We start from the raw sequence: 26,737 nt of genomic DNA on the forward strand, positions 1-26,737 counted from the left end.
CATAAGGAGACACGCTTGGCTACGCACTTCAGGCTTCAAACCTGAAATCCAGCAGGCTGTCCTTAATATGCCCTTCAATGAGAAACAACTTTTTGGCTCTGAAGTGGATACAGCCATTGAAAAACTTAAAAAGGACACAGACACGGCCAAGGCCATGGGCGCACTCTACTCCCCGCAGAGCAGAGGCTCTTTCAGAAAAACTCCATTTAGAGGGGGGTTTCGTGGCCAACCCACAGACACCACCAGCCAACAAACAAGAACCACACCATATCAGGGTTCCTTCCAAAGGGGAGGTTTCAGGGGATATCGGGGGGGTCAATTCCCAAGGAGTAGGGGACGATTCCAGACTCCAAAAACACCTCCACCTAAACAGTGACTTTCAAGTCACGCAACCCCTTCACTCAACACCAGTGGGGGGAAGACTAAGCCAATTCTACCAATCTTGGCAACAGATTACAACAGACAATTGGGTATTAGCAATAATCCAACATGGCTATTGCATAGAATTCCACAACTTCCCACCAAACATCCCCCCCAAAACACGCAAAATGTCACCACAACATTTAGAACTTTTAGGACTAGAAGTTCAAGCACTACTGCAAAAGGATGCAATAGAGTTAGTACCAGTACAACAAAAAAACACAGGAGTTTACTCCCTGTACTTTCTAATTCCAAAAAAAGACAAAACATTAAGACCAATATTAGATCTCAGGACACTAAATACCTACATCATATCGGACCATTTTCACATGGTCACACTACAAGACATCATTCCACTGCTCAAACAGCAAGATTACATGACCACATTAGACCTGAAGGATGCGTACTTTCATATACCAATACACCCTTCTCACAGAAAGTACCTACGGTTCGTATTCAAAGGAATACATTACCAATTCAAGGTGTTGCCATTCGGAATAACAACTGCACCAAGAGTGTTCACAAAATGTCTAGCAGTAGTAGCAGCACACATCAGGAGACAACAGATACATGTGTTCCCTTACCTAGACGATTGGCTAATCAAGACCAACACAGTAAAAAAATGCGCAAACGACACCACATTTGTCATACAAACCCTTCACAAACTGGGGTTTTCCATCAACTATACAAAATCACACCTAGAACCGTGTCAAACACAACAATATCTAGGAGCAACCATCAACACATCAAAAGGAATTGCCACTCCAAGTCCACAAAGAGTGCAGCCATTCCACAAGGTAATAAGTGCTATGTTTCCAAACCAAAAGATACAAGCAAAACATGTGCTAAAACTTCTAGGCATGATGTCATCATGCATAGCCATTGTCCCAAACGCAAGACTACACATGCGACCCTTACAACAGTGTCTAGCATCACAATGGTCACAGGCACAGGGTCAACTTCAAAATCTGGTGTTGGTAGACCGCCAAACATACCTCTCGCTTCTATGGTGGAACAGCAAAAATTTAAACAAAGGGCGGACATTTCAAGAACCAGTGCCTCAATACGTTATAACAACAGATGCTTCCATGACAGGGTGGGGAGCACACCTCAATCACCACAGCATTCAAGGACAATGGGATATACACGAAACAAAATTTCATATCAATTACCTAGAACTGTTAGCAGTATTTCTAGCGTTAAAAGCCTTCCAACCCATAATAACACACAAATACATTCTTGTCAAAACAGACAACATGACAACAATGTATTATTTAAACAAACAAGGAGGAACACACTCAACACAATTGTGCCTCCTAACACAAAAAATTTGGCAGTGGGCGATTCACAACAACATTCGCCTAATAGCACAATTTATCCCAGGAATACAAAACCAACTAGCAGACAACCTTTCGCGAGACCACCAACAAGTCCACAAATGGGAAATTCACCCCCAAGTTCTGAACAAGTACTTTCAAATTTGGGGAACACCCCAGATAGATTTGTTCGCAACAAAAGAAAACTCAAAATGCCAAAACTTCGCATCCAGGTACCCACACCGCGAATCACAAGGCAATGCTCTATGGATGAGTTGGTCAGGGATATTTGCGTACGCTTTTCCCCCTCTCCCTCTCCTTCCTTATCTAGTAAACAAGTTGAGTCAAAACCAACTCAAACTCATACTGATAGCACCCACATGGGCAAGACAACCTTGGTATACAACTCTACTAGACTTTTCACTAGTACCGCATGTCAAACTACCCAACAGGCCAGATCTGTTAACACAACACAAACAACAGATCAGGCATCCAAACCCAGCATCATTGAATCTGGCAATTTGGCTCCTGAAATCCTAGAATTCGGACACTTAGACCTCACACAAGAATGCATGGAGGTCATAAAACAAGCTAGAAAACCTTCCACTAGACACTGCTATGCATCTAAGTGGAAAAGATTTGTTTACTACTGCCATGCCAATCAAATACAACCATTACATGCCTCTACTAAAGACATAGTAGGATACTTACTACATTTGCAAAAAGCAAATCTCGCTTTTTCATCTATAAAAATACACCTCGCAGCAATATCTGCTTACCTACAAACTACTCATTCATCGTCTCTATTTAGAATACCAGTTATTAAAGCATTCATGGAAGGGCTAAAAAGAATTATACCACCAAGAACACCACCAGTTCCTTCATGGAATCTTAACATCGTCTTAACAAGACTCATGGGTCCACCTTTCGAACCCATGCATTCCTGTGAAATGCAATATCTAACCTGGAAGGTCGCATTTCTCATTGCAATCACATCCCTCAGAAGAGTAAGTGAAATACAGGCATTTACCATACAAGAACCATTTATTCAAATACACAACAATAAAATAGTTCTCAGAACAAATCCAAAATTTCTGCCAAAAGTAATCTCACCATTCCATTTAAATCAAACAGTAGAATTGCCAGTGTTCTTCCCACAACCAAATTCTGTGGCTGAAAGGGCACTACATACATTAGACATCAAAAGAGCACTAATGTATTACATTGACAGAACAAAGCTAATCAGGAAAACAAAACAACTGTTCATAGCTTTTCAAAAACCACACATAGGAAATCCAATCTCTAAACAAGGCATTGCTAGATGGATAGTCAGATGCATTCAAACATGCTATCTTAAAGCCAAAAGAGAATTGCCTATTACACCAAAGGCACACTCAACCAGAAAGAAAGGTGCTACAATGGCCTTTCTAGGAAACATTCCTATGAGCGAAATATGTAAGGCTGCAACCTGGTCTACGCCTCATACGTTTACTAAACACTACTGTGTAGACGTACTAAATGCACAACAAGCTACAGTGGGCCAAGCTGTACTAAGAACATTATTCCAAACTACTTCAACTCCTACAGGCTAAACCACCGCTTTTAGGGGAGGTAACTGCTTTATAGTCTATGCCAAACATGTGTATCTGCAGCAACATATGCCATCGAACTGAAAATGTCACTTACCCAGTGTACATCTGTTCGTGGCATTAGTCGCTGCAGATTCACATGTACCCTCCCACCTCCCCGGGAAGCCAGTAGCCGTTTAGAAGTAGATCATAAATCTTAAACATCTGAACATTTGTAAATAATTATTAGAAACTCTTAACGTACATACATATTTACTCCATTGCATGGGCACTATTTATACCAAACAACTCCATCCTCACCCTCTGCGGGGAAAACAATCTAAGATGGAGTCGACGCCCATGCGCAATGGAGCCGAGGAGGGAGGAGTCCTTCGGTCCCGTGACCAAAAAGACTTCTTCGAAGAAAAACAACTTGTAATACTCCGAGCCCAACACCAGGCAGCGGACTGTGCCAAACATGTGAATCTGCAGCGACTAATGCCACGAACAGATGTACACTGGGTAAGTGACATTTTCAATTTGGGCACTCAGGGCTGGGGTACACATCTCCAACCACGCAGAGGACTTTTCTGTCCAAGTAGACTAGAGGCAACGGGTTGAGCCACCTTAAAGCTAACTTTTTTTCTCTTAGTTGCTGTTAATGTTTGGTGTCTTTGGTGAAAGTGACGTTTGTTGCATGTGTTCATTTGTTGCCCTTTGTTGACCTTAATCATTTTACCAGACCATTTATTTGCTATTGGATATTATATATTCCATTGCAAGCAAAGCAGAGACTGCAATAGAGTCATTTCCAACAGCCTTTGGTGTTCCTTGGGGTTTGGTGAAGCTTATTCAGGGCTATTGGCTTCTAGATCACAATGATCACAAGGTGAGGGTTTGGTCTGCTCTTGTTCTTATAATATTGAAATTGGGAAACTGATTGTAACTGAACCGAATACTTTTTATAGCTTGACTTGCCCACACTTAGCATGCTCAGAAAAAAAGCATAAGTTGGCTATTAGACTGTAATAAGTGTACTATATTGCATTGCAAGTACTTAATGACAACACAAGGACACTTTAGAGAGGAAATCTCAATGTTAACTTATTTATTAAGCTACCTTTAGTTGGAAATGTTAAGTGTTAGTGTTGCGCTGGTGATGTTTTGCTCTACATTCATTTAGGATGCCCATTTGCTTTTTCCATCCACTTATACTTGGGTCTTAATTTCACTTTTCCTGATTGAGAATCTGGAGATGAGCTGCCTATTGTGTTTGTTAATAAATGATCGTTAAGAATTAATTATGAAAGAAAATGTTATTGTAATTTGTTAGATCAACCATCTTTTCATTGAATACCTGGGCTAGCCTCCCAGTTGACTGATGGTGGACTTTCCTAAATTGTGATTCTAATGCAGTACTTGAGCATCAAAAAGAACTGAGAGTCAAGAGCCCAAGTTTAATCTTATACATTATTTGATACATTAGTGGATCCTACTTCTTCCTTAGGCACAGAAGATTTCTTTGCCTACTAGATCTGGCTGCATATCTAGGAGGATTTTGCCATTCATGATCTGATTTAGTAATTGTGACTTAAAAGTTGTCACCATATACAGAACTCTAATCACATACCCAGAACTGACTAAATATACAAGTAACCAGCTTTAGGATATCTGAAGAACATGTGTCCCCTTACTGTCTAACACCTTTTTGCTGGGCATCTCCATGCCTACTGTAGGGAGCTGGCTCTTAATATAGTATATCAAAATTAGATATGCTATGTGAAGAGTCCAGGGGTTCCCTTACTAGTGAACAGGGGCTTGCTTTGCAATTCCAAGGTGCTCCATTAGGGGTTAGACTGGTTGAGCAGCCTTAGACTTATCAGAGGAGTGTTATACATCTGCAAATACATACGCAGTCAATACATTATGCACACGGCTTAATAAGGAGATCCACTCCAATTTATAAAAATAAGATCTTTATATTTAGGCACCAGAATCCATATGATCAGGTAAGTACGTTTTGCAAGAGAAATACTTTAAGGTTTAAAAGTTGATCCTTGATGCATTTTTTTTGAGGTGGCAATGTCATCCTGTATAGAAAAAACAAATACTGAATACAGGTATAGTACAGCAACTTATGGGACCAATCTCCTAGACTTAAGGCAAGTATGGGGCAAGGTCCAAGGCAGCACCAGCTGATCACCTCAGGCGGCACTGGGGCAGCCATGTTCAAGAGTGCAATACAGGGTTGGGTGCCCAATGATAGTCAATAGGGATCGGTCCATTTAAAAAGAGGCTGCAGGTTTGGACTGGGAGGCCAGTCGACTGAACCAGCAAGTGTGCTGTGCTCTCACGATGCTCTGGGATGTGGATACCCCTTTAGTCCTCTTCTCCACAGGCCAGGGACAACGAGTGCAGAGCTGTCAGATTTTCATCAACGCGAGCACTCGCGGTCGAGGGGTCCTGGAGGTGGCACGCCTACCTGACTAGCTAATTTTTCCACCTGTCCAAGTGGGCCCTGGACAAGGAGGGGTGGTGTCCTTTTCTGTGAGGGGAACCAGACTTGGATTTCAAAGGAAGCAGCCCTTTAAGGCTTGCCGCCTTAGGAAGGCTAATCAGCAGGCTCTCCTGTGGGAGGGGACGTTTACACCCTCTTCCTGGACAGGCTTTTGTCATGCGCCTCCTGAGAGCAGAAGGCTCTCACCTTAGAGGTCCAGAACCACATCTCTGGTGGCAGGCTAGCAGATACCAGTCAGCAAGCACACCACAGTCTGTAGGGTTTTATGGGGCACCTTTAAGGTGCCCTCTGGGTTCATGTATTGGTAAATCCAACACTGGCATCACCATCACGTAGCTGGGGAACTTATATTGACCACTGTCCTGCGCTTGCATTTTAAAATGGCTTCACTGGCCACTTACCATGTCTGAGACTTGACAAAGACATAGCAGGGGCATATCTGCCCTTGCATATATACCCTCACAGGTGATATTATGCACCCTGCCTTAGGGCTGTCAGGCCTTTTGTACAGGTGACTTACATATATTGCATGCAGTGTTAGGGGACATGGAACACAGGGTGTGCCATGTTGTGTTTTCACTTTTGTCTGCACCAAGACACGTAATCTGCAATGGCAGCCTGTCATGTGCTTGGTGAGGGGTCCTTTAGGATGACACAATTCGTGCTGCAGCATCTCATGCCCTTGGTATCATGGGTACCATTTACAAGGAACTTACAAATGGTGCTTAAGGATTTGCCAATTGGGAAACAATTGTACAGTTTGGGGGGAAAGAACAGTGGCTCTGGGGACCTAGTTGGCAGGGACCCAGCACACTTCAATCAAAGTTGCCTCAAATACCTGGGAAAAAGTGGGGGTGACAACAGAAACCCAGTTCCCTACAATGCTGCAGTTCTTGGGGACTCTTTGGTGCCACACCCTAGGACCGGGTGTACCATTTACTAAAGACTTACAGGGGTATCAAATGTATTGCCAACTGGGGAACAATTTTACAATTTTAGGGAAAGAGATCTGGCACTGGGACTTTGATAGCAGGAACCCAGTGCACTTTCAATCCAAATTACATCATGTACTAGGCAAAAAGTGGGGGTGACCATGTCATAAGGAGGCACTTTACTACACCTACTGAATCAGAAAATAAGTAAAACATCTCAGTGGAGATTTCTGATTCTACACTTACAAACCTTTAACCCACAAAAGAACATAGTAACCTAAGTGTTCCTTCAACCCACTCAAAGCACATTTCCAAACTCCAGTTCACAATGGTAATTTTGATCTATTTGAAAAAATCATCCGCTGACTGCTGAAAGTGCGACAGTGCTTTAATAGGGGCCATTTGTGCACTATTTAAATTCCAAATAATAACTGTGGCCACAAGTCTGATTTTCTTCTTCTTTTGGGTACAAAGTGGCTCTCATTAGGTAACAAAATCTTTATTCATAACAACTGTTTGGACCGGAAGCTTTGCTCCCATACTAGTAAGCTGTGTATGGCACTGGATGCCGAAATAAAGTTTTTATGATGAATGTTTGGGTCCCACCTAAAGCCCACCCGTTTATTTTAACTAGAACTTTTTAAACCCAGAACTTTCATAAAGCTGTTTGCAGGAAATTCTATTGCTGTATTCTTGCAACACAGTGAAATGACTGCTTTTGGTAATTTGCTCTCTGTGACCTAGCCTTTAACCAAATCCTATAATTTGCTCAGGAAGATTATCTTCAGTACAGGAAAAAAAGGACTCTTCTCCACACTGTGTAGTTTCTTATCTGGAATGTCTGGTATGTGAATAAACAGTATTTCTGGAAACTGAATCTGTCTACTTTGAATCCTAAAGAGAAGGGTCCACCTGGTTTACATCACCATTAATAACTTTGGTTTTGCTAAATTATTTAAATTCTCCCTTGTCTCACACACATTGTTACCATTTACTGTGTATCTGACTGACAATAGAGGCATAGTTCTAATAAAAATAAAAAAAAAATATCAGTCCTGTATTGATCGTTTTAGGATTTTGACTGCTGTATCAAACTTTGTTTGAGGATATCGTGATAAGTAATACATTCTGCACCCTACAGTAAAGTGTGGTTCTCAATGGAATCTGAAAGTTGCTTTAGCCATTTTGGTAAATTCTCCATATATCTTGGTTGGTCTTGCTCTGCTAACTTAAATATTGCATAGTGACTTCTAGCTGCAGATTCCGTACTTTAAAATAATCCCCAGGTGTCAGAGTGGATCAGAAAAGTTTTGAGTAGTACCCCTGCATATGCAGGTAGTTGGTGTTTGGCTGTGTGTCATTGTTGTCTGTGCCAGAAGTGATGTGCGTGGTGCCTATATAGGAGCCACCCCTACACATTGACGTCTGCTCTTTCCTTTCCATGCCAGTCAGCGCAGATTCAGAGAGTTACCCCAAGTCATTTTTTGAATAACTTTTTTCTTGACTTCCATCAGAGTCTTTTTTTAGATTTCATCCCCTGGTGTGTCAGGCATGTCCCCTGTAGGAAGCTGGCCTGATGTGTGCTGGACACCTATGGTGTTGGCTCCTTATTCCAGGTCCAGGCAACCCCTGTTAGTGTATGTAGGCAGTGTCTAGGAAGCCAGGGATCTCTGGAGGTAGCTGTGGATGAGCAGTCAAGACTTATCTAAGAGACATGCAAAGCTTGTGCAATACCACTATAGTCACACAGCACTATCACACATGAAAGAACCACACAGTGTTACCAAAAATAAAGGTACTTTATTAGAGTAACAGAACACTAGATTACTTATAGGCTGTCCCCCCAAACTGAGGTAAGTACACCCTGTGTGTATACACACACAATCAGAAATTAGCATAGAAGCAACAAACATTGGCAAGAATTGTAGAAAATAGTGAAAGCCCTAGGGGAGGGCCAAACCATATAATAAGAAAGTGAAATGTTAAGTGAAGTCTCCCACCCAAGGATATGAAGTTAGCGGAGGGGAGCTGGAAGAACTAGGAACCCCGAGAGGTGAGAACCTAAGTGACCACCAGCGACAAGGAGAGCCGAGGTAAGGATCTAGTCTTCCCAAGGGCTACCAAGAGGACTTGGAAGAAGGATTGTGCAAGAACAGAACCAGTCTAGAAGAAACCAAAGGTGGATTCCAGTAGAAGAGGACCTGCAAAAGAAGGGGACAGAGTCCAGTCCACAATGGAGTACCCTATGGGGACAGGAGCTACTACCCACCTGTCTGTGGATGAAGATCCGGTTCGGTGGGGGCGAAGACGACCAGCTGTGGAGCCCAGGAGCTGAGGAGTCCTTGAATTGGTGAAGATGATGTCCCACATAGGTCGTCTGATTGCAGATGGTCAGTAGTGTAGGAAAACCAGCTAGCAGCCTTTTCAAATGGAAGAGAAACAAAAGAAGAGTTGCAAGGCTGAAGAGGACCAGCAAGGCCCAGGAGACTCGACCCTTGGAGGGGAGTCTGGGGTGACTCAGCAGTCGGGAGAGCCAACAGAAGCCGCTGTAGCCCCATCAGCAACCCACTGGCAGCAAGCACAGTAAGTCGCATTGAGGCCCAATGAGCACACCTGGAGAGGAGTCCTACGTTACTGGAGTAGGAGAGAGGAGACTGTGCTTGGCAGGAAGAAGTGCTGGGGGCCAAGGCTACTCTGAGCCCGAACATCCTTTGGGGAAGGAGTCAACAAGCCTTCGTAAGTGCAAGAGTCGCGATGCATAGAGGTAGTGTCCTGCAAGGTGAGGCAAGGGATCACCGTCTCCCAGTTTGGACGCCTGGTAGAGAGGACGAAGGGGACCACTCAAATCCACCACGTGTGATGCAGGATCCAAGCGGTTCCAGAGGAGAGCAGATCCATGCAGCCGGACGTTGTTGCTGTAGTTGCTTGCAGATGTAGGAGAGTGACTCAACAGCCGGGGAAATATTGCAATTGCTGAAAGGAGCTGGAGAAACAATGTTGCAAAGTGAAGTCGTAGCCAGAGTTGCAGTGTTGTTGGTTCCTGAAGAGTCCAGTTGCGGTTCCAGTGGCCAGAAGTAGAAGTAAATGATGCAGATGAGTCCTGGTGGAACCTTGCATGTTGATTTTTGGGACCCACCCTCAAGGGAGTCCCTAAATAGCCCAGGGAGGGGGTTTGGCCAGCTTGCAAGGTGACCACTTATCAGGAGGGGTCTCTGACGTCACCTGCATGACCTGGCCACTCGCATGCTCCCAGGGGGCTCAGCACATCTTGGGGTCAAGATGGCAGAATCGAATTGCCACCTGGAGAAGCTCTGGGCTCCACCCCTGGGATGGTGATGGACAGGGGAGTGGTCACTCTCCTTTCCTTTGTTCAGTTTCGTGCCAGAACAGGGACTGGGGGTCCCTTGGCTGGTGCGAACTGGTTTATGCAAGGAGGGCACCAAATAAGCCCTTCAAAGCAAGCCGGTGTCTTGGAGAGGCTACCCCTCCCAAGTCTTGTAACACCTGTTTCCAAGGGAGAGGAAGCCTGAAAAACCCTAGAAGACTGGTAGGAGCAATAGTGAGGGGGGTAGTCTAAAGAGCCACCAGAGTGCATGAAATCATAAAATTAATACTGGCAACAGTATTGGGATATGGTTCCGACATGTTTGATCCCAAACATGTCCTGGTTCGGAATTACCATAATGTAGCTGGACACAGGTAGTGAGTGACCTGTATCCAGTACACGGGTAAAATGGCATCCATGCACTTCCGAAGTTTAGTGTAATGGAGCTGGAGTTGTAGGGGCACCTCTGCTCATGCAGGGTTGCCCTCACAAGCAGGGACCTGCACCCTGCCCTCTGGGCTAGCAGGGTCTTCCATAGGGTTGACTTACAGTGACCTGTGGTGGAAGGGTGCATGCACCTTTTCAGGCATGTTTCAATGGCAGGCCGCAGACACATTTTGCACGGGCTCCCATGGATGGCACAATACTTGCTGCAGCCTATGGGGAACCCCTGGTGCCCCAATGCCCTGGGTACCTAAGTATCATATACTAGTGACTTATAAGGGGGCACCAGTATGCCAATTGTTGAGTGCACAAAAGTCCTGGGCAACCAAATTGAGAGAGAGCACAGTCACTGGGGTCCTGGTTAGCAGGATCCCAGTGAAAACAGTCTAAGCACACTGATAGGAAGCACAAAAAGGGTAACCATGCCAAAAAGAGGGTACTTTCCAAAGTCCCCTAAAAAAACAGACTCTAAACCATGTGGAGCATGTCAGTCAGAGGTCTGACTGACCCTCATTTGGTTTGCCTTTGGTGCTTGGAGCAGAACCATGACTTTAAGTCCTGTGAGGACTGCTCTGCCATGAACCCAAAGACACTAAGGGGACATTCCCTGAAATGTTTAGCTGCCAGACAACCCCATGATCCTCAGTCATGTGGATGGCCATGGGATCGCTAGCGGAGCATCTCCCGATGATGATGATGATGATGATGATGATGATGATGATGATCATTGCACTCCAGGTTGTCTGGTAAGTCCCCCCAAGAGGAAGAAGTCAAAGAAGCTGAAGCCATATTCGACTTTCCCACGCCAGTCCATTTATTGGATGAAGGGCGAGAGCGTTGACTCTCTAGACCTGTATTGTGGAGCTTATGGCAGTGTCTGCTCCATGTTTCCCAGTTTTTCCTGGAGCCGGTGCCACCCCTTTCCAACTTTAGAATTTTATGAGACCCTGCACCTCTTATTTGGGCAGCACGACTGCTCTAGAGCACCTCTGGGACCCACAGGTTCAGGAGGGAATGACCACTAGATTTCCTTTGGCATGTCTTCTCTCGGCATAAGTCGGACCCCTTGGAACCAGTGTTGTATCTGGAGCCCCAAAGCTGCAACTTTCCTCGGCACCCACTCCATTGTTGTTGCTCCCATGGCAGAGCAGACCCCCTCACCCTACCAGACTTTGACACGGAGCAGGACGGGCATCTTCCGACACCGACTCTGGAGTCGACCAGTACCATTCCCTGAGTTGGTTAGGTGGCAGTCAAGATGAACATCTTGATAGAGGTGCTTCAGCTGAGTCTCTCCCTCTGAACCCTTGCTGCCATTCAATGAAACCCTTACAGATGTTTTCCTTGGGCCCTGGTCCAAGCCCTGCACATGAGTTGCTGTGCATAGGACAATTGCCCACCGCCATCACCCTTCATGCGAGGACCCCAGTTTCTTCACTCAGCACCCCACCCTGGAGAGCTTGGTGGTCCAAGCCTCCACTTTCTGGTTAAATCCTAGTGCGTTCCCTACCATTTTATCAGCCGGAGAGTCCAAAAGGCTGGATACCCTTGGTAAGAGGATATTTTTTTCTGACAGCCTAGCCCTGCTTTAGGTGAATACAGTGTGCATTTTGGGCTGATACACTGTGATGGTAGGATTCAGTTTGCAGGTGCTGCCCATTGTCTTGGAGGAGGCCCGGGCATACTCTCACAAGCTATTGGTTACTGGTGAGAAGCTGCCCATTGTCTTGGAGGAGGCCCGGGCATACTCTCACAAGCTTTGGTGACCGATGAGAAGCAGCAGAGCTCACTATCGGTTGTGTACTCGAGACGACTGACTCACTAGGTAGTGCGATTGCATTGTTGGTGACACTTGGGCAACATGCCTGGCTGAGAATTGCTGACTTTTCACTGATGTCGAAGCCTGGCTCATGGATATGCTCTTTGATGGCTCTTGCATTTTTGGTGTGAAAGCAGACTGCTGTAGCGCTTTAATGACAGCAGTGCTTTAACCAGGTCTTTGGGTCTATCAATGGACCCTCGCCAATCCCAATTTCTTTTTACGTCTCCTAAGGCTACCAACAGTGCCCGTTCCTGTCCAGCCACCAAGGCTAACAGGCTTTCCAACCTTTTTGTGACGGTGGATGTATTTCCTATAAACCATTTGTTAACACCAGTCTGAAGTTGGGCCAGCCCTCCACTTCCCTGACAACTGCAGCCTCCAAGCTCCTTTCCTATGCCCTTGACTACCCAAATAGGTTTCCGCTCCAACCACAGCACAGAAACCCTCCTCATCGACACACAGACGACATCAGAACCCTTCTGGACCAAGGAAATTCAGCTACCCTGCCACCACCAAATGGCTCGCATTCTTCCTATCTGATAGAATTCAGAGTTCTCCTACCTCCTTTCTCATCAGAGGCGAAGAACATCATCTGCGGCATCCCCCAATGCTCATTCCTCCTCTGTTCAACACCTACATGACCCTTTTGGCCAGCATCGCCCAGAACCACGGACTCTACATCGTCTTATATGCCGACGACACCCAGCCCATCTTCTCCCTATCCAAAGACCCCTGCCCCGTGAAGACCAATTTTCACCACTTCATGACCTTCACCAGCTATAAATGCAAGATAGCTGCTCAGATTCAATATGGACAAAACAAAAGTCCTGATCTTCAGTAGTGCTACCTCACCATGGGGACGACTCCTGGTGTCCTGCCAACTTGGGACCTTCCCCTCCATCCCCCACGGTCCAAGCCTAAAACGTCAGCTTTGTCCTGGACAACAAACTCACCTCAAAGTGCCAGATCAACTTAGTCTCCTCTGCCTTTTTCCTCACCCTCTGCATTCTACGCAAGATCTTCAAGTGGCTCCTGGTTTCCACCAGACATGGCACAAGCCCTTGTGACCAGGCGCCTGGCCTGTGCCAACACTCTGTATGCCAGAATCACCTCATAGAGAGACTCCAAACCATACAAAATTCATCAGCTAGAAACATCCTGAACCTGCAGAGACCAACCACCAACCCCCATTACCACCCCCCCACCCCCCAACACACACACACACACACACACAACTGAGGGAAATCCAGTAGCTCCCCATGCACAAAAGATGCTAATTCAAGATGCTGACTCACGCCCACAAAGCCGTTCACAACCAAGGACCTCCACCCCCGCATCCGCAACTGCAGTAGCGGAGGTCAGTCCTTCACTTACGTAGCTGTGAAATGTTGGAACAGCCTCCCATCCACCTCAGAACACTCCTTCCCTCCAGCAATTCGGAAGGAGGCTCAAAACCTGTCTCTTCAACTGATCAGCTGAAGCCAGCGATTGGATAACCTCATGGGTGATTAGTGCACTCTACAAAGGCTGCTTGATTGATTTATTGATACCAGCATGGACACCCAGTGAGAGGCAGGATTCACAATCTCCTGCCTCACTGGAAGTCTATAACATCAGAAAGATGGGTTTTGAAAATTGTCCAGAGGTGCTACGCCATCCCTTTCTGGTAGCAACTCCACCCATGACTCCTATTTACGACCAGCTGATAGAGGATGCCGGCATCAGAAGTCACTTGTGCTTGATATTCCTACTATTTTCTGGTGCCCAAAAAAGGATGGAGGCCTTTGTCCTACCCTAGACCTCTGCATTCTGAACCTCTTCCTAACAAAGTTGTTCAAGATGCTCGCCATAGCTCAGGTGCTCTCTGCCCTGGAGACTAGATGGTTGCGTTGAACTTGCAGGATGCATATTTCCACATTTCTGTCCTGCCATCTCAGTCGTTACCTGCAGTTCACGGAAGGCGAAGAGCACTTTCAGTTCGCCCTGCTCCCTTTTGGCCTTACCATGGCCCCTCGTGTTCTTCAGGGGTAATGGTTGTGGTTGCAGGACACCTGCAAAGGTTCTGGGGGCCCCAGTCTTACCTTACTTCGACGAATGGTGTTTGAAGGCAGGCTCACCCCAGGCATTCGTCTCCCTCCCAGGCATTCGTCTCCCACCTCCAGAATATGGTTGATCTGCTTTATTCACTGGGGTTCACTATCAGCCTGCCAAAGTCACACTTGACTCCCTCTCAAATACTCCCTTTCATTGGAGTTGTTCTGGACACAGTGCAGTTGTGAGCCTCTCCCCTGAGCGGTGGCTCAGGCTATACCAATGTTTTGGCTTCTATCCCAGATTTCGGTGAGACTGACTCTGAGGTTGTTGGGCCTCATGTATCCTGGTAGTGAAGCATGCCCATGGTGATATGCAATGCTTTGCAGTGGAGTATGAAAGTCTAGTGGGCGCAGCAGCAGAGGATTCTCTCCAACATGGACCATATCTCGGAGGGAACTGAAAAGACCTGCAGTGGTGACTAACAAACCATGATTGGGTCAGTGCCAGACCTCTGTCCCTTCCGCATCCAGAGCCGACTGTACTGAGAGATGCTCTCGAGTGGCCACCTGGGAGAGGTGGAAATCTCAGGCCTTTGTTCTCCGGCAGAGGCTGGGACTCCAAGTCAACCTGTTCGTGCTTCGGGATATCTGATTGGCATTAAGGGCCACATGTACGAAGCTAAAAATTAGCAAGTCTGAAATTGCGACTCCATGTGAATCGCAATTACTGACTCGCAAATCAGAATGTACGAACAAATAGCAGACCTATTTTGCTATTCAGTGCAGAGTCTCATTGCAATTTGCTAAATCAATGGATAATGACCTCAGAACCAGAAAGTGCCTCCCATGGAAGTGGGAGGAGTATAGCCAGGACAGACACCAGAGGCGCACCCAGCTGAGAGGAGCAACTGCAGCCATTGCAAGCCAAACAAAGGAGGCAAGCACTGCAGGGAGGAAGAGAAACTCAAATTCTCAGACAGCGTTGGAGCTGCTCACTGAGGAGTGCTGCCTATACCATGAGGTCCTGTTTGGGAAGGCAGCGATGAGTGTCCCTGACTCACCAAAAAAAGAAAATCTGGCTCAACATATAAGATAAGATCAGTGCCATTGGAGTCAGTCACCGCTCCACTGAGGAAGTGCGCAAAAGATGGTATGACCTCAGGTCAAGATCCAAGGAAAGGGTTGTTGAACTGATGGAGGAGCATGGAACAGGTAGGGGACCATCCACAGTAGCACACCCACAGCAATAGAGAGCATGGTGGAGACCACACTGGAGCCAGAGGCGGCTGTTGGAATTGGTGACCTGGACAGTCCAGCACCTGGAATTTCCAAAAGTAAGTAGCACATCCCACTTATTCACACTTTTCAAGGCACAATGCACACAACCACATTTCGCAAAAGCATGCATCATCCAAATAGTTCCATGTCTATATGCCCACCTCAAGTTCAGTGCATTATGGGTGATGTAGTACAGTAGTCCAAATTTTGAGGAATTTTTATTTTGATAAGCCACACATCTGAGAGGCACAGACAGTGTATCCCCTGTGTCCTACAGGTCTCCCTCAGGTATCCACTGATGACCCCAGTGTGGAGGGAGATGACGATGCCACCATGGCAGCATACAGGGCAGTCAGCATTGCCACAGAGGAGTGCAACACAACACCAATTGTTCCCCATGCACGTGAAACAGAGGACACAGATGTGGACAATGAGACAGTAAACCTGACTCCCCGGCCACAGATGGGTGAGAGTCGGCCACAGAGATCAGCAGGGTCTGGGCGTAGCAGGTGTCGTCTGACACATGATGCAGGTAAGGAGGATGCCAGTTCACAACTATTCCTGGGACTGGAGGCATCCCTACTCAGCAGTCACCGCCTGCAAAACAAACACATGCGGTTGATGAACCGGAATCTTCACCGAATGCAACAGACTCTCACACAGGGATTTGGGAATGTTGAAACTCAATTATCCACCATGAACACCAAAATGGTCAACCTCACCACTGTCATCACTGACCTATGTAGGGAAATGGTGGCAGATCGGGCTCATGTAAGGCACAGTGAGCGCAACACAGCTGCACAGCTGGACCGGCTCAGTCAGTCCGTTGGCCGCCTAGCCACGACAACCACATACCTGTCAAGATGCACTGTCACGCTCCAGGTTGAACTAGGACATTTTGCTGGAGATGTGGCAAGGGAACTAGGGCGCAATATTGCTGCTGTGGACCTTATTCATACCTCCCAGGCAGCAAGAGGTACTGGTGACACCCCTCAGGACAATGAGGACTTATCAAGTGTGAGCAGCATTTCTTCCTCAGATGCCCGCATCCTGCGTAGTTGCAGTGCCCGCCAGACATCTGTGGACCAACCAGGCACAGGCCATGGTGGATGTAGCCGTAGGAGGATGTGATGTTTTCTCACTAGGTTTAGCCTAAGGCACATGAGTGGAATGTGTTAGGTTTTGTTACGAAATACTTGTTTACTGCTTGGTATAGGCCACCATTTACATAATACACTCCTGACATTAAAGGATATTTTTGTTTTGCACAACCTGGCTATGTGTGTCTTACATTTGTGAGTGCTGTTATGGTTGGCACTTATCTGCCAAAGTAATTAGTTGCTATGTGATCCCGTCTTTGTCTGCCCTCCATTGCGATGCTACCATCCCCAGGCTGTTGTGGTGGCTCCTGCTCCTCATCCTCAGAATCTGTCTCATCTAGGGTGAGATGTAGCCCACGTCTGGTTGCTATGTTGTGTAGGATGGCACATGTCTCCACAATCTTGCATGCAGTCTCTGGGGCATACTGGAGTGCACCTCCACTTTTGTGCAGGCATCTAAAACGTGACTTCATCATGCCAAAGGTCCTTTCAGTGACGCTTCTGGTGCGCTGATGTCCAGTGTTGTAGTGCCTCTCATTCTGATTAGTAGGTGTTAGGTATGGGGTGAGTATCCATGGCCTCAGAGCATATGCACTGTCACCTGTGTAACAAAACAGCAGATATGAGCATGGCTTCACATGGTTATGCAGTGACACGTATTTATGACATTGGTGTTTACTACAGAGTACCTATTAAATATCCATCATCAAACTTCCCACGTTCTTGGCGTTGGTGTATCCCACTGTGCCTGAATATATACTCATCATGTGTGCTCCCTGGAAATTTTGCCACTATATCAGTTAGGACATTATGGACATCACATACCACCTGGATGTTGAGGGAGTGAGTACATTTCCTATTGCGGAACACGTATTCCAGATTTGCAGGAGGACATATGGGTATATGTGTCCCGTCCACACACCCTGTTACATGGGGAAAGTTTGCAATTCTGTAGAAGTCCAATTTGGTGTTGTGAATTTCCTCCGCATTCCTGGGAAAGTAAATGTATCTGGACATGTGTGCGTGTATGGCATATAAGAACTGTCTGAAGTCTGTCTAAAGAATCGTGACAGGGCACTTTGGGACATCCCACCAGCAACAGCAATCACCCCCTGGTAGCTACCCGATGCAGTTGCAGTGAGCACAGCACCTGCACATGTGTGGGGATGGAGCAGCTGCGCAGGGTTTGGCTTTCTAGCTGAGGTTTCAGCAGTTCAATGATCTCTAAGATGACTGTGCTGCTCAGTCTATATTTGTCATATACTTCCTCCTTAGTCTGTTGAAATATGGTCTGCCCGAATCTGTTTATCGTCTCCGTCTCCTCCTCCTCTGCTGGGCAGCCTGGACTCGCCTCCTCCATGCAATCACGTAGAGTGCAGCCATTTTGAAAAAGCCAGATACCTTTTGGGTCTGCTTTTATACTTTGGTTTTGATTTACCACCTGTTTGGAATCAGTGCTAATCTGGGTGTGCAAAACGGCCTATTTGCGACTAATCCCAATTTGCAACTGCCTTGTACATTCGGTTTGCGAGTTGCAAATTGCAGTTCATTTGCGAGTCGCAAAATCCAGTCGCAAATGTTTGCGATTCGGTAATTGGTCGCATTGCTATTTGGGACTCCGAAATGGCATTTGTACATACCATTTTGCGTTTTCCACGGTCGCAAACAGTGCTGCGACCGATTTGCAAATCGTACCTACATGTGGCTGTAAAATCCTTCCTTCAGTCAGGGGAAGGCTGGTGCAGGTGTTCATGGACCACACCTGCTGCCATGTGGTACTTCAACAGACAGGGCAGGGTGGGGTTGTGGGCTTTTCTGTCAAGAGGCCCTGCGTCTCTGGACATGACTGGAATGTCAGGGCATTTCCCTGGTTGTTCAACACCTGGTGGGCTCCCTGAACGTCAGAGCAGACCATCTCAGGCATTGATGTCTAGCTGATCATGAATATAAATCAACAATTTAGGTCAATTCGGGGGGAAGTAAATGCCTAAACTCCCATGCCATTTACAATACTTTAATCAAATTTAATCTCAAATAAATGTATAATACTCTCAAACAATTTATATCATCATTTAATGATTACTGAAATGAAAAAATATATCTCCTTTGATCATAAAAAACTTTTTTATAAAGTAGGTGCTCCCATTATACGGCGCAGTGAAAGTGCAAATTGATATACGTGCAAAAGTGTTATGTACAATATATACAAATGTGGTTAAAAAGCAATAAAGAAAAGAACAAACTTCAAATAAGACCCCTTCAGTCCAGGTGTCTTGAAGTTAATCGTATATAATCCACGTATAATTTAGACAACGTTTCAACCCTGTAGCAAGACATCAATCATTAGTGGGTCATCCTCGGACTGAAAAGCTCTTTTCATAGGGAACACCTAAACAAAAAATGAAAATAAAACCTTTATAATACTCTGATTGATGATTTCTTATATTATCAAAGTCCAAAATTCAAATTCAGGCTCACCTAATATTTCAAATATCCTATTTAAACAATTCCCATTAATTCATAGAATACAACTCCTTTTATGTTTCTGTAATAAATTAAAAAAGAAATTGCTAGAATTATCTAGTTAATTTTTTTTTTTTTTTCAAAAATATTTCTCTTTTTATATTGTCACCATCTTTTTAGTAAAAATTATCTTTTCTTACTTACATACTTCCTGGTGTAAATAATTTATCAACATCTTCCGATTGGCAAAACATCTCCCAATATTTTATTATAAATTTGCAGGCATTTTTTTATTTTGCCCTATATAAAATAAAAAATGTTTGACCTAGTTTTATACTTCTTGTAAAAAGATTATCAGTTTATATTTGCTCATCTTATAGAATATGCAAACAAACCACATATAGTGGTTGTTCATCTGACATATAAAGATAAAAGGCATGCTATTTATTCACCTTAACCGACATAGTGAACCATGCTAGTCTGCCTGGGACCAGCCGGCATCCCCCAGGAGTTTCAAACGGTTAACTTCATCATATTTCCTTTCTGGGGAAAAGGCATCAACTAGTAGCCTCGCCGTCATATTAAAACATCAAAAGAACCAGCCCATCATCAATGCTATATTATGAGGACTTAATTATTAAACTTGTATCTTCAGGAACAAAGAAAGAAAAACGCCGTCCGTGTTGTAGCCGTGAGCGGCACAACAGATGGAGTTTAAATAAGTTCCCAGTCTCTGGCGCTTGCGCTATTGATTTTCACGCGCAGAGACAAATCCTAGTTCTAATTAGGTAATTATCGGATTAAACCTAGCCGGTCCGGAGCCAAACAGGCCCGAGGCGAGAGATATGCCAAAATCGGAATTCACACGAATTCCACTGAGCACAGACAGGTTGAACCCAAGCGTCTGTGTGTGATCGTACAAAAATTCCTGAAAACTTCATTTTAACCAGTCGCCAGTTGACCTTTTTTAGGAATTAATGAAGAGTTATATAGTTACAATCATAAACAACGCTATACTTTAAACAGGTGTCCTAACATGCTATTACAACATTGGAATGCTGGAGGCTCCATTGAAAACAATGGAGTGTTGCGGGCTTTTACTGGCTGGTAAAAGCCTGCAGCGCCAACATTCCAATGTTCGCTTTGTTCATAGCAACAGCTGTGAACAAAGCCTCACGGACCCCGAGGGGATTTTAATCCCCTCGGGCTCCGTGATTTTTTTTTTTTTTTTTAATAGAACATTCTGCCCTGTGTGGCAGAATGTTCTAATAGCCTTAGAACCCGCCGTAGCGGGCTCTACCGGCTATTAAAGTCCCTCTCCCTTGTTAAATGCCCTCGCCTTCGGCTCTGGCATTTAACGCGGGGAGCAGGCCTTTAATAGCCGGTAGAGCCCGCTACGGCGGACTCTAAGGCTACATTGGGAATCTTTATATTCTAATTGAACAGTAACATTCACACATTATTATTTACTTAATTTCCCCAAATAAATATGTATTTTAGAAAGGAGTATATTTTGATACTATCACCCATTTTTAAGTGCCAGTATTTTAGAAACAGTAGCAATTACAATATATTAAGCTACATTTCTTCAGCTAACTTTACTTGATAAAACCTTTCCTATTTTATGTAATCTCATACATAACTGTTTTTTAGTAAAATGTTCATCCATAACATTGTTTATGAAATTAGAACTTGATTCCAATCTTCTAAACTGTTCATTCCATTATTGATTGTATCACATTTTTCCATTCAATATAGTTCACTCTTGGAAAGTAATGCAGTCTTGTCGCCTCCTCTAGGGCCCAAGGACACTTGTTCAATCACTTGCCATCTTATATCTTCAATATTGTGCTGGCTCTTCGTAAAATGGTCCACCAAGGGAGCACCAACAACCTTGCACTTGATCCTGCTTTTATGTTGTCAAATCCTACATTTCACCTTTTGTGGTGTTTGTCCCACACACAAAAGGTTGCAAGGGCACCAAACTGCATAGACCACATCCTGTGTATTACAATTTGTAATTGAAGTCAATTCAAACGCATTGTCTCCATAACAAAAATTATTTGTGTTAAAACTGTTTTTCCATATTGAACAACCTCCACATTTGTAATGGTCTACTACCGTTGGAAGAGCCCAAAGTGTAATATTTTCCACCTTAGTTTTCTTAGTTAGCGTGCCCCGCACCAATTTATCTTTTATATTTCTTCCTCTCTTAAAGGAGAAAAGTGGCAAATCCTGTGTTGAAAGATGATCTTTAATTAGACCCCAATGTCGTATCAAAGGAGATATATATTTTTTTTCATTTCAGTAATCATTAAATGATTATATAAATTGTTTGAGAGTATTATACATTTATTTGAGATTAAATTTGATTAAAAAAGTGTTGTAAATGCCATGGGAGGTTAGGCATATACTTCCCTCGAATTGACCTAATTTGTTGATTTATATTTAATTATCCGGGTCTAAGGGTTATATGGGTTTACCTCAATTGTTATGACTATTGCAGCTGATCATGAATGGCATTGCCACACAAAGGTGGTGCAGTGTCATTCAAGAGTGGGGAAAGCCTTGGTTAGATCTGTTTGCCACCTTGAGAATGCGCAATGTCAATAGTTATCCAGGCTGGAGTTTCCAAGGCTGCACTCACTCAGAGACTCTTTTGGTCTTAAGTGGAGCTTTGGAATCCTGTATTCCTATCTACCCATATACCGCTCCTGCCCTGAGTACTCAAGAAAACCAGGAGCGAGTGGGCCAAAGATATTCTTGTGGCTCCAGTTTGGGCACTTCGAGTCTGGTATACTGAGCTTCTGAGCATAACCATCGGTCTTCTGATAAGGCTACCCCTCCAGGAGGATCAGCAAAAGGAGAGGGTTCTGCTCCCGAACCCACACACTTTCCACCTTCATCTTTGGAGATTGACACCACCTCCCCCTCAATGCCCCCCATCATGACAGTATACACCTACCATTGGGACAGATTTGTGGCATGGTGTGCATTCAGAAATATTGACCCTCTTTGCGCACTCTTGTCCTAAGTTTTACTGGTTGTTCTTTTCTCTGGACACGGCTAAAGGTTATCTGTCTGTCATTTCGGCATTCTTGTGGTTGCTGAACCCACCTTCTTGTTCAGGTCACCTTTTAGGACTTGGTTCCTGAAAGGTCTACAGCATTTGGTCCTCCCCACCCCCTGAAGTATTCATTGGATATCTACTCCAAAGCAAGGAATCTGCGGCTCGAAATCTCAGTCAGATGAACAAGTTACCTACCTTGGCTAACGCCTTATCTGGCAGAAACTCAGTCTAGCTGCAGATTCCTTACTTGGCCCTTCCATCTTCCCCGCTCTGCAAACTGATTCAGTAGGGTCAACCTTCTGAGGGCCTTAGTGACACAAACCAATATGTCCGCATTTTCTGTGGGTTCTGGTGTGGAAAGTCATAAAACGAAATGGATGGCAGTGGTCTGGGGTGGCACCTATATAGTCATTGTGCACACTAAATAACGCCACCAAACAACATGTAGGGGTGCTGCTAGAAGAGTTTGGAATCTAGTCTGATGCCTCTGGATTATTTTAAGGTAAGGAATCTGCAGCTAGATAGTCTCTACCAGATGAGATGTTTCCTTGTTCTTCTTGACTCTAAAGACTGCTTTACTCAGTGCAGATATGTCAGTTATTAGATTTGTTCACTGTATTCTGCCTCTGTTGTGGGACACAAGAGGTGGTGCACTGTTTTATCATTGTTCCTTCTTATGGTGTTTTCAGAGTTCTGTGTAAATTTGTAGATTTATCCCATTGCATTCTTTCCAAGGCCCTACACTCCCTTGTCTGTGAATATTTGCATAATCTGAAGTTTTTGTAGAATTTGGTGAGGGTGAGAAAAGTCAACAGTGACTTAGTGTTTAGGGATTCTTCTGAAGCATTGAATGAGGTAGTGCCCCAAATATGGGATACATTTCCTAAGGGGTAAAGTAATCTTGCCATCTTCCTCACTGAAAACAAAAATTCTCGATTTGTGATTTCTCTTTTCATTTCTAGGTCAGACTGCTTCATCAGGTTTTAGAAGCACAACTTGAGTGAGCCACCTACCAGGCATTCTGAATTTTACTAACCTTTAGAGCTATCCAGAAGAGTAGATGCTCCGTCTAGGCTGTCTCTTTAGCAATTTCCCTGCACTCCCGTTTTTCTAGTTTGATCTCAGATGTTATTAGGAAACGTGGGTCGATGCAGGACACTGGAATAGATGGTCTCTCAAGGAATAATTAAAATTGAGGTTTTGTGTATTCCTAAGTGCCATATGAATGGGGGCAATTTTAAACTTATCCATTGACCACACAAAATACTTAGGTCATCTAAGGAATACTTGATGAACAGTTTTCAAAGACAGTTACTGGTAGTTGGTCACATTCTGTAGCTTTTATCACTGGTACCTTCAGATTGTCTCATTCACCCATTGGTTTGAAAAATGATTGAACTTTAGTTGTATCAACAGGAATGTGTTGGTAGTCTAGGTACGTTCAACAAGAAGCTTGGGGCCAACACTTCTGGCTGTTGGCCAGACTTACAGATAATTATCCTGGCCTACCATGTGGTTGTTTTATTTTTCATGGAATACAAAGATATGCCTATTTGAGTTCATTGAAAATGTGCATAGTGATCATAATTTGTCAGTTTCTTATTGTTGGAAATACAGGGAGTGCAGAATTATTAGGCAAATGAGTATTTTGACCACATCATCCTCTTTATGCATGTTGTCTTACTCCAAGCTGTATAGGCTCGAAAGCCTACTACCAATTAAGCATATTAGGTGATGTGCATCTCTGTAATGAGAAGGGGTGTGGTCTAATGACATCAACACCCTATATCAGGTGTGCATAATTATTAGGCAACTTCCTTTCCTTTGGCAAAATGGGTCAAAAGAAGGACTTGACAGGCTCAAAAAAGTCAAAAATAGTGAGATATCTTGCAGAGGGATGCAGCACTCTTAAAATTGCAAAGCTTCTGAAGCGTGATCATCGAACAATCAAGCGTTTCATTCAAAATAGTCAACAGGGTCGCAAGAAGCGTGTGGAAAAACCAAGGCGCAAAATAACTGCCCATGAACTGAGAAAAGTCAAGCGTGCAGCTGCCACGATGCCACTTGCCACCAGTTTGGCCATATTTCAGAGCTGCAACATCACTGGAGTGCCCAAAAGCACAAGGTGTGCAATACTCAGAGACATGGCCAAGGTAAGAAAGGCTGAAAGACGACCACCACTGAACAAGACACACAAGCTGAAACGTCAAGACTGGGCCAAGAAATATCTCAAGACTGATTTTTCTAAGGTTTTATGGACTGATGAAATGAGAGTGAGTCTTGATGGGCCAGATGGATGGGCCCGTGGCTGGATTGGTAAAGGGCAGAGAGCTCCAGTCCGACTCAGACGCCAGCAAGGTGGAGGTGGAGTACTGGTTTGGGCTGGTATCATCAAAGATGAGCTTGTGGGGCCTTTTCGGGTTGAGGATGGAGTCAAGCTCAACTCCCAGTCCTACTGCCAGTTCCTGGAAGACACCTTCTTCAAGCAGTGGTACAGGAAGAAGTCTGCATCCTTCAAGAAAAACATGATTTTCATGCAGGACAACGCTTCATCACACGCGTCCAAGTACTCCACAGCGTGGCTGGCAAGAAAGGGTATAAAAGAAGGAAATCTAATGACATGGCCTCCTTGTTCACCTGATCTGAACCCCATTGAGAACCTGTGGTCCATCATCAAATGTGAGATTTACAAGGAGGGAAAACAGTACACCTCTCTGAACAGTGTCTGGGAGGCTGTGGTTGCTGCTGCACGCAATGTTGATGGTGAACAGATCAAAACACTGACAGAATCCATGGATGGCAGGCTTTTGAGTGTCCTTGCAAAGAAAGGTGGCTATATTGGTCACTGATTTGTTTTTGTTTTGTTTTTGAATGTCAGAAATGTATATTTGTGAATGTTGAGATGTTATATTGGTTTCACTGGTAATAATAAATAATTGAAATGGGTATATATTTGTTTTTTGTTAAGTTGCCTAATAATTATGCACAGTAATAGTCACCTGCACACACAGATATCCCCCTAACATAGCTAAAACTAAAAACAAACTAAAAACTACTTCCAAAAATATTCAGCTTTGATATTAATGAGTTTTTTGGGTTCATTGAGAACATGGTTGTTGTTCAATAATAAAATTAATCCTCAAAAATACAACTTGCCTAATAATTCTGCACTCCCTGTATGTTGTATTGGAGCCTACTTGTAAAGAAGGGGGTCTTGTTAAGATGGGGTCAGGTTGACAAGGGAAAGCTGTTACTTGATCTCATTTCTAGCAACAAAATAGAGTTTAGAACATGCCTGGATGAGTAAGTCAACTCGGATGAGATATTTGTTATACTAAGGTATGTAGCTCAATTACGGAGCTTCAATCTGCCACTATTAAACAGGGCATGGCTAGGTTGACCATATGGTTTGACAAGCACTATTCTAGGGCCCACACAGCAATTTGATAAAGACTCTTAAAACAAACTGTGAATACTGATAATGTCCATACATTCAGTTTGGTACATACAAAGGCTATTGCTGCTAGAAAGAACACTGTTAGAGAGGAAGCACATGAGTCACTTTTAGCTGTCAGTGCTCAGGAAAATATTTGGGCTTTTTGGTAGATGCTTAACCAGAACTCGTTTGTCTGGCTTGGATGTTGTCATCTACCATGATACTTGGATTATTAATTTCATCAGTGTTTATGGTGGGTCATTTCCACCAGGTGACTAAAGAGCGATACAAGGGATAATATGGGGGAGCAGCTTGATCTTCAGAATGTTATCACCACTCTAAATATGTCCCCCAAGGGAATTTCAGCAGGTCCTTATGGGTGTCCCTGTCCTCAGGTAAAACATTTGACGTTTGGGCCCGCTTCTGACAAATGTATTGAAGGCTTTGGTTGTTCTTGCCCTCTTCTTTCCTGGTCTCATGCAACTATTGTGTTCATTTTTTAAGGGCAATAAACGTGATCCTGAATGCTACAGACACATTTTATTTTGGATTCTAATAATGAAGGAATGGAGAAGATTCTTTTTTTTTTTTTTTGTTTTTTTTTTTTTTTAGATCCCCGAGTCTTGGGCACAAGACCATTATGTCTTGTCTGAAAGTAAATGTAGGAAGCTGGATTTTTATATAATATACCAAAAAGAGGTGTGGTGTGTGTGAAGACTCCAGGTATCCACTTATTAGTGGACCGGGCTTTCTTAAGAAAAAAATAATAATAATCCAAGTGCTATATTTGTGGCAGAGGTCGAGCAGCTTAGGCTAATCAAAGAGGAGTGTTAGGCATTTGCTGAATACACACAGTCAATAAATGACACGCACACCCACACTCAAGAAGGAGATCCACACCAATTTGGAAAAATAACACATTTTTATATGTTTATTAATAGGAAAAACTTTGTTGTTGGGTAAGTACTTTGTAAGTTAGCAGTTTTGAAGTATACAGCAAATGCTCTTGCTT

General features: G+C 44.2%; 1 protein-coding gene across 2 annotated transcripts in view; it reads left to right on the top strand.

Annotated features, from left to right (window-relative positions):
• Window positions 1-26,737, top strand: part of AHCTF1 (AT-hook containing transcription factor 1) — a 1,009,458-nt gene that overhangs the window by 253,766 nt on the left and 728,955 nt on the right. For both annotated transcript variants that reach the window (XM_069235080.1, XM_069235081.1), the window contains one exon: window positions 4,047-4,193. In XM_069235080.1, the coding sequence (XP_069091181.1) occupies window positions 4,047-4,193 (147 nt within the window). The remainder of the gene's footprint in view (window positions 1-4,046; window positions 4,194-26,737) is intronic.

Source organism: Pleurodeles waltl, chromosome 5 (genome assembly GCF_031143425.1).
Source record: "Pleurodeles waltl isolate 20211129_DDA chromosome 5, aPleWal1.hap1.20221129, whole genome shotgun sequence".
Lineage (NCBI taxonomy): Eukaryota > Metazoa > Chordata > Amphibia > Caudata > Salamandridae > Pleurodeles > Pleurodeles waltl.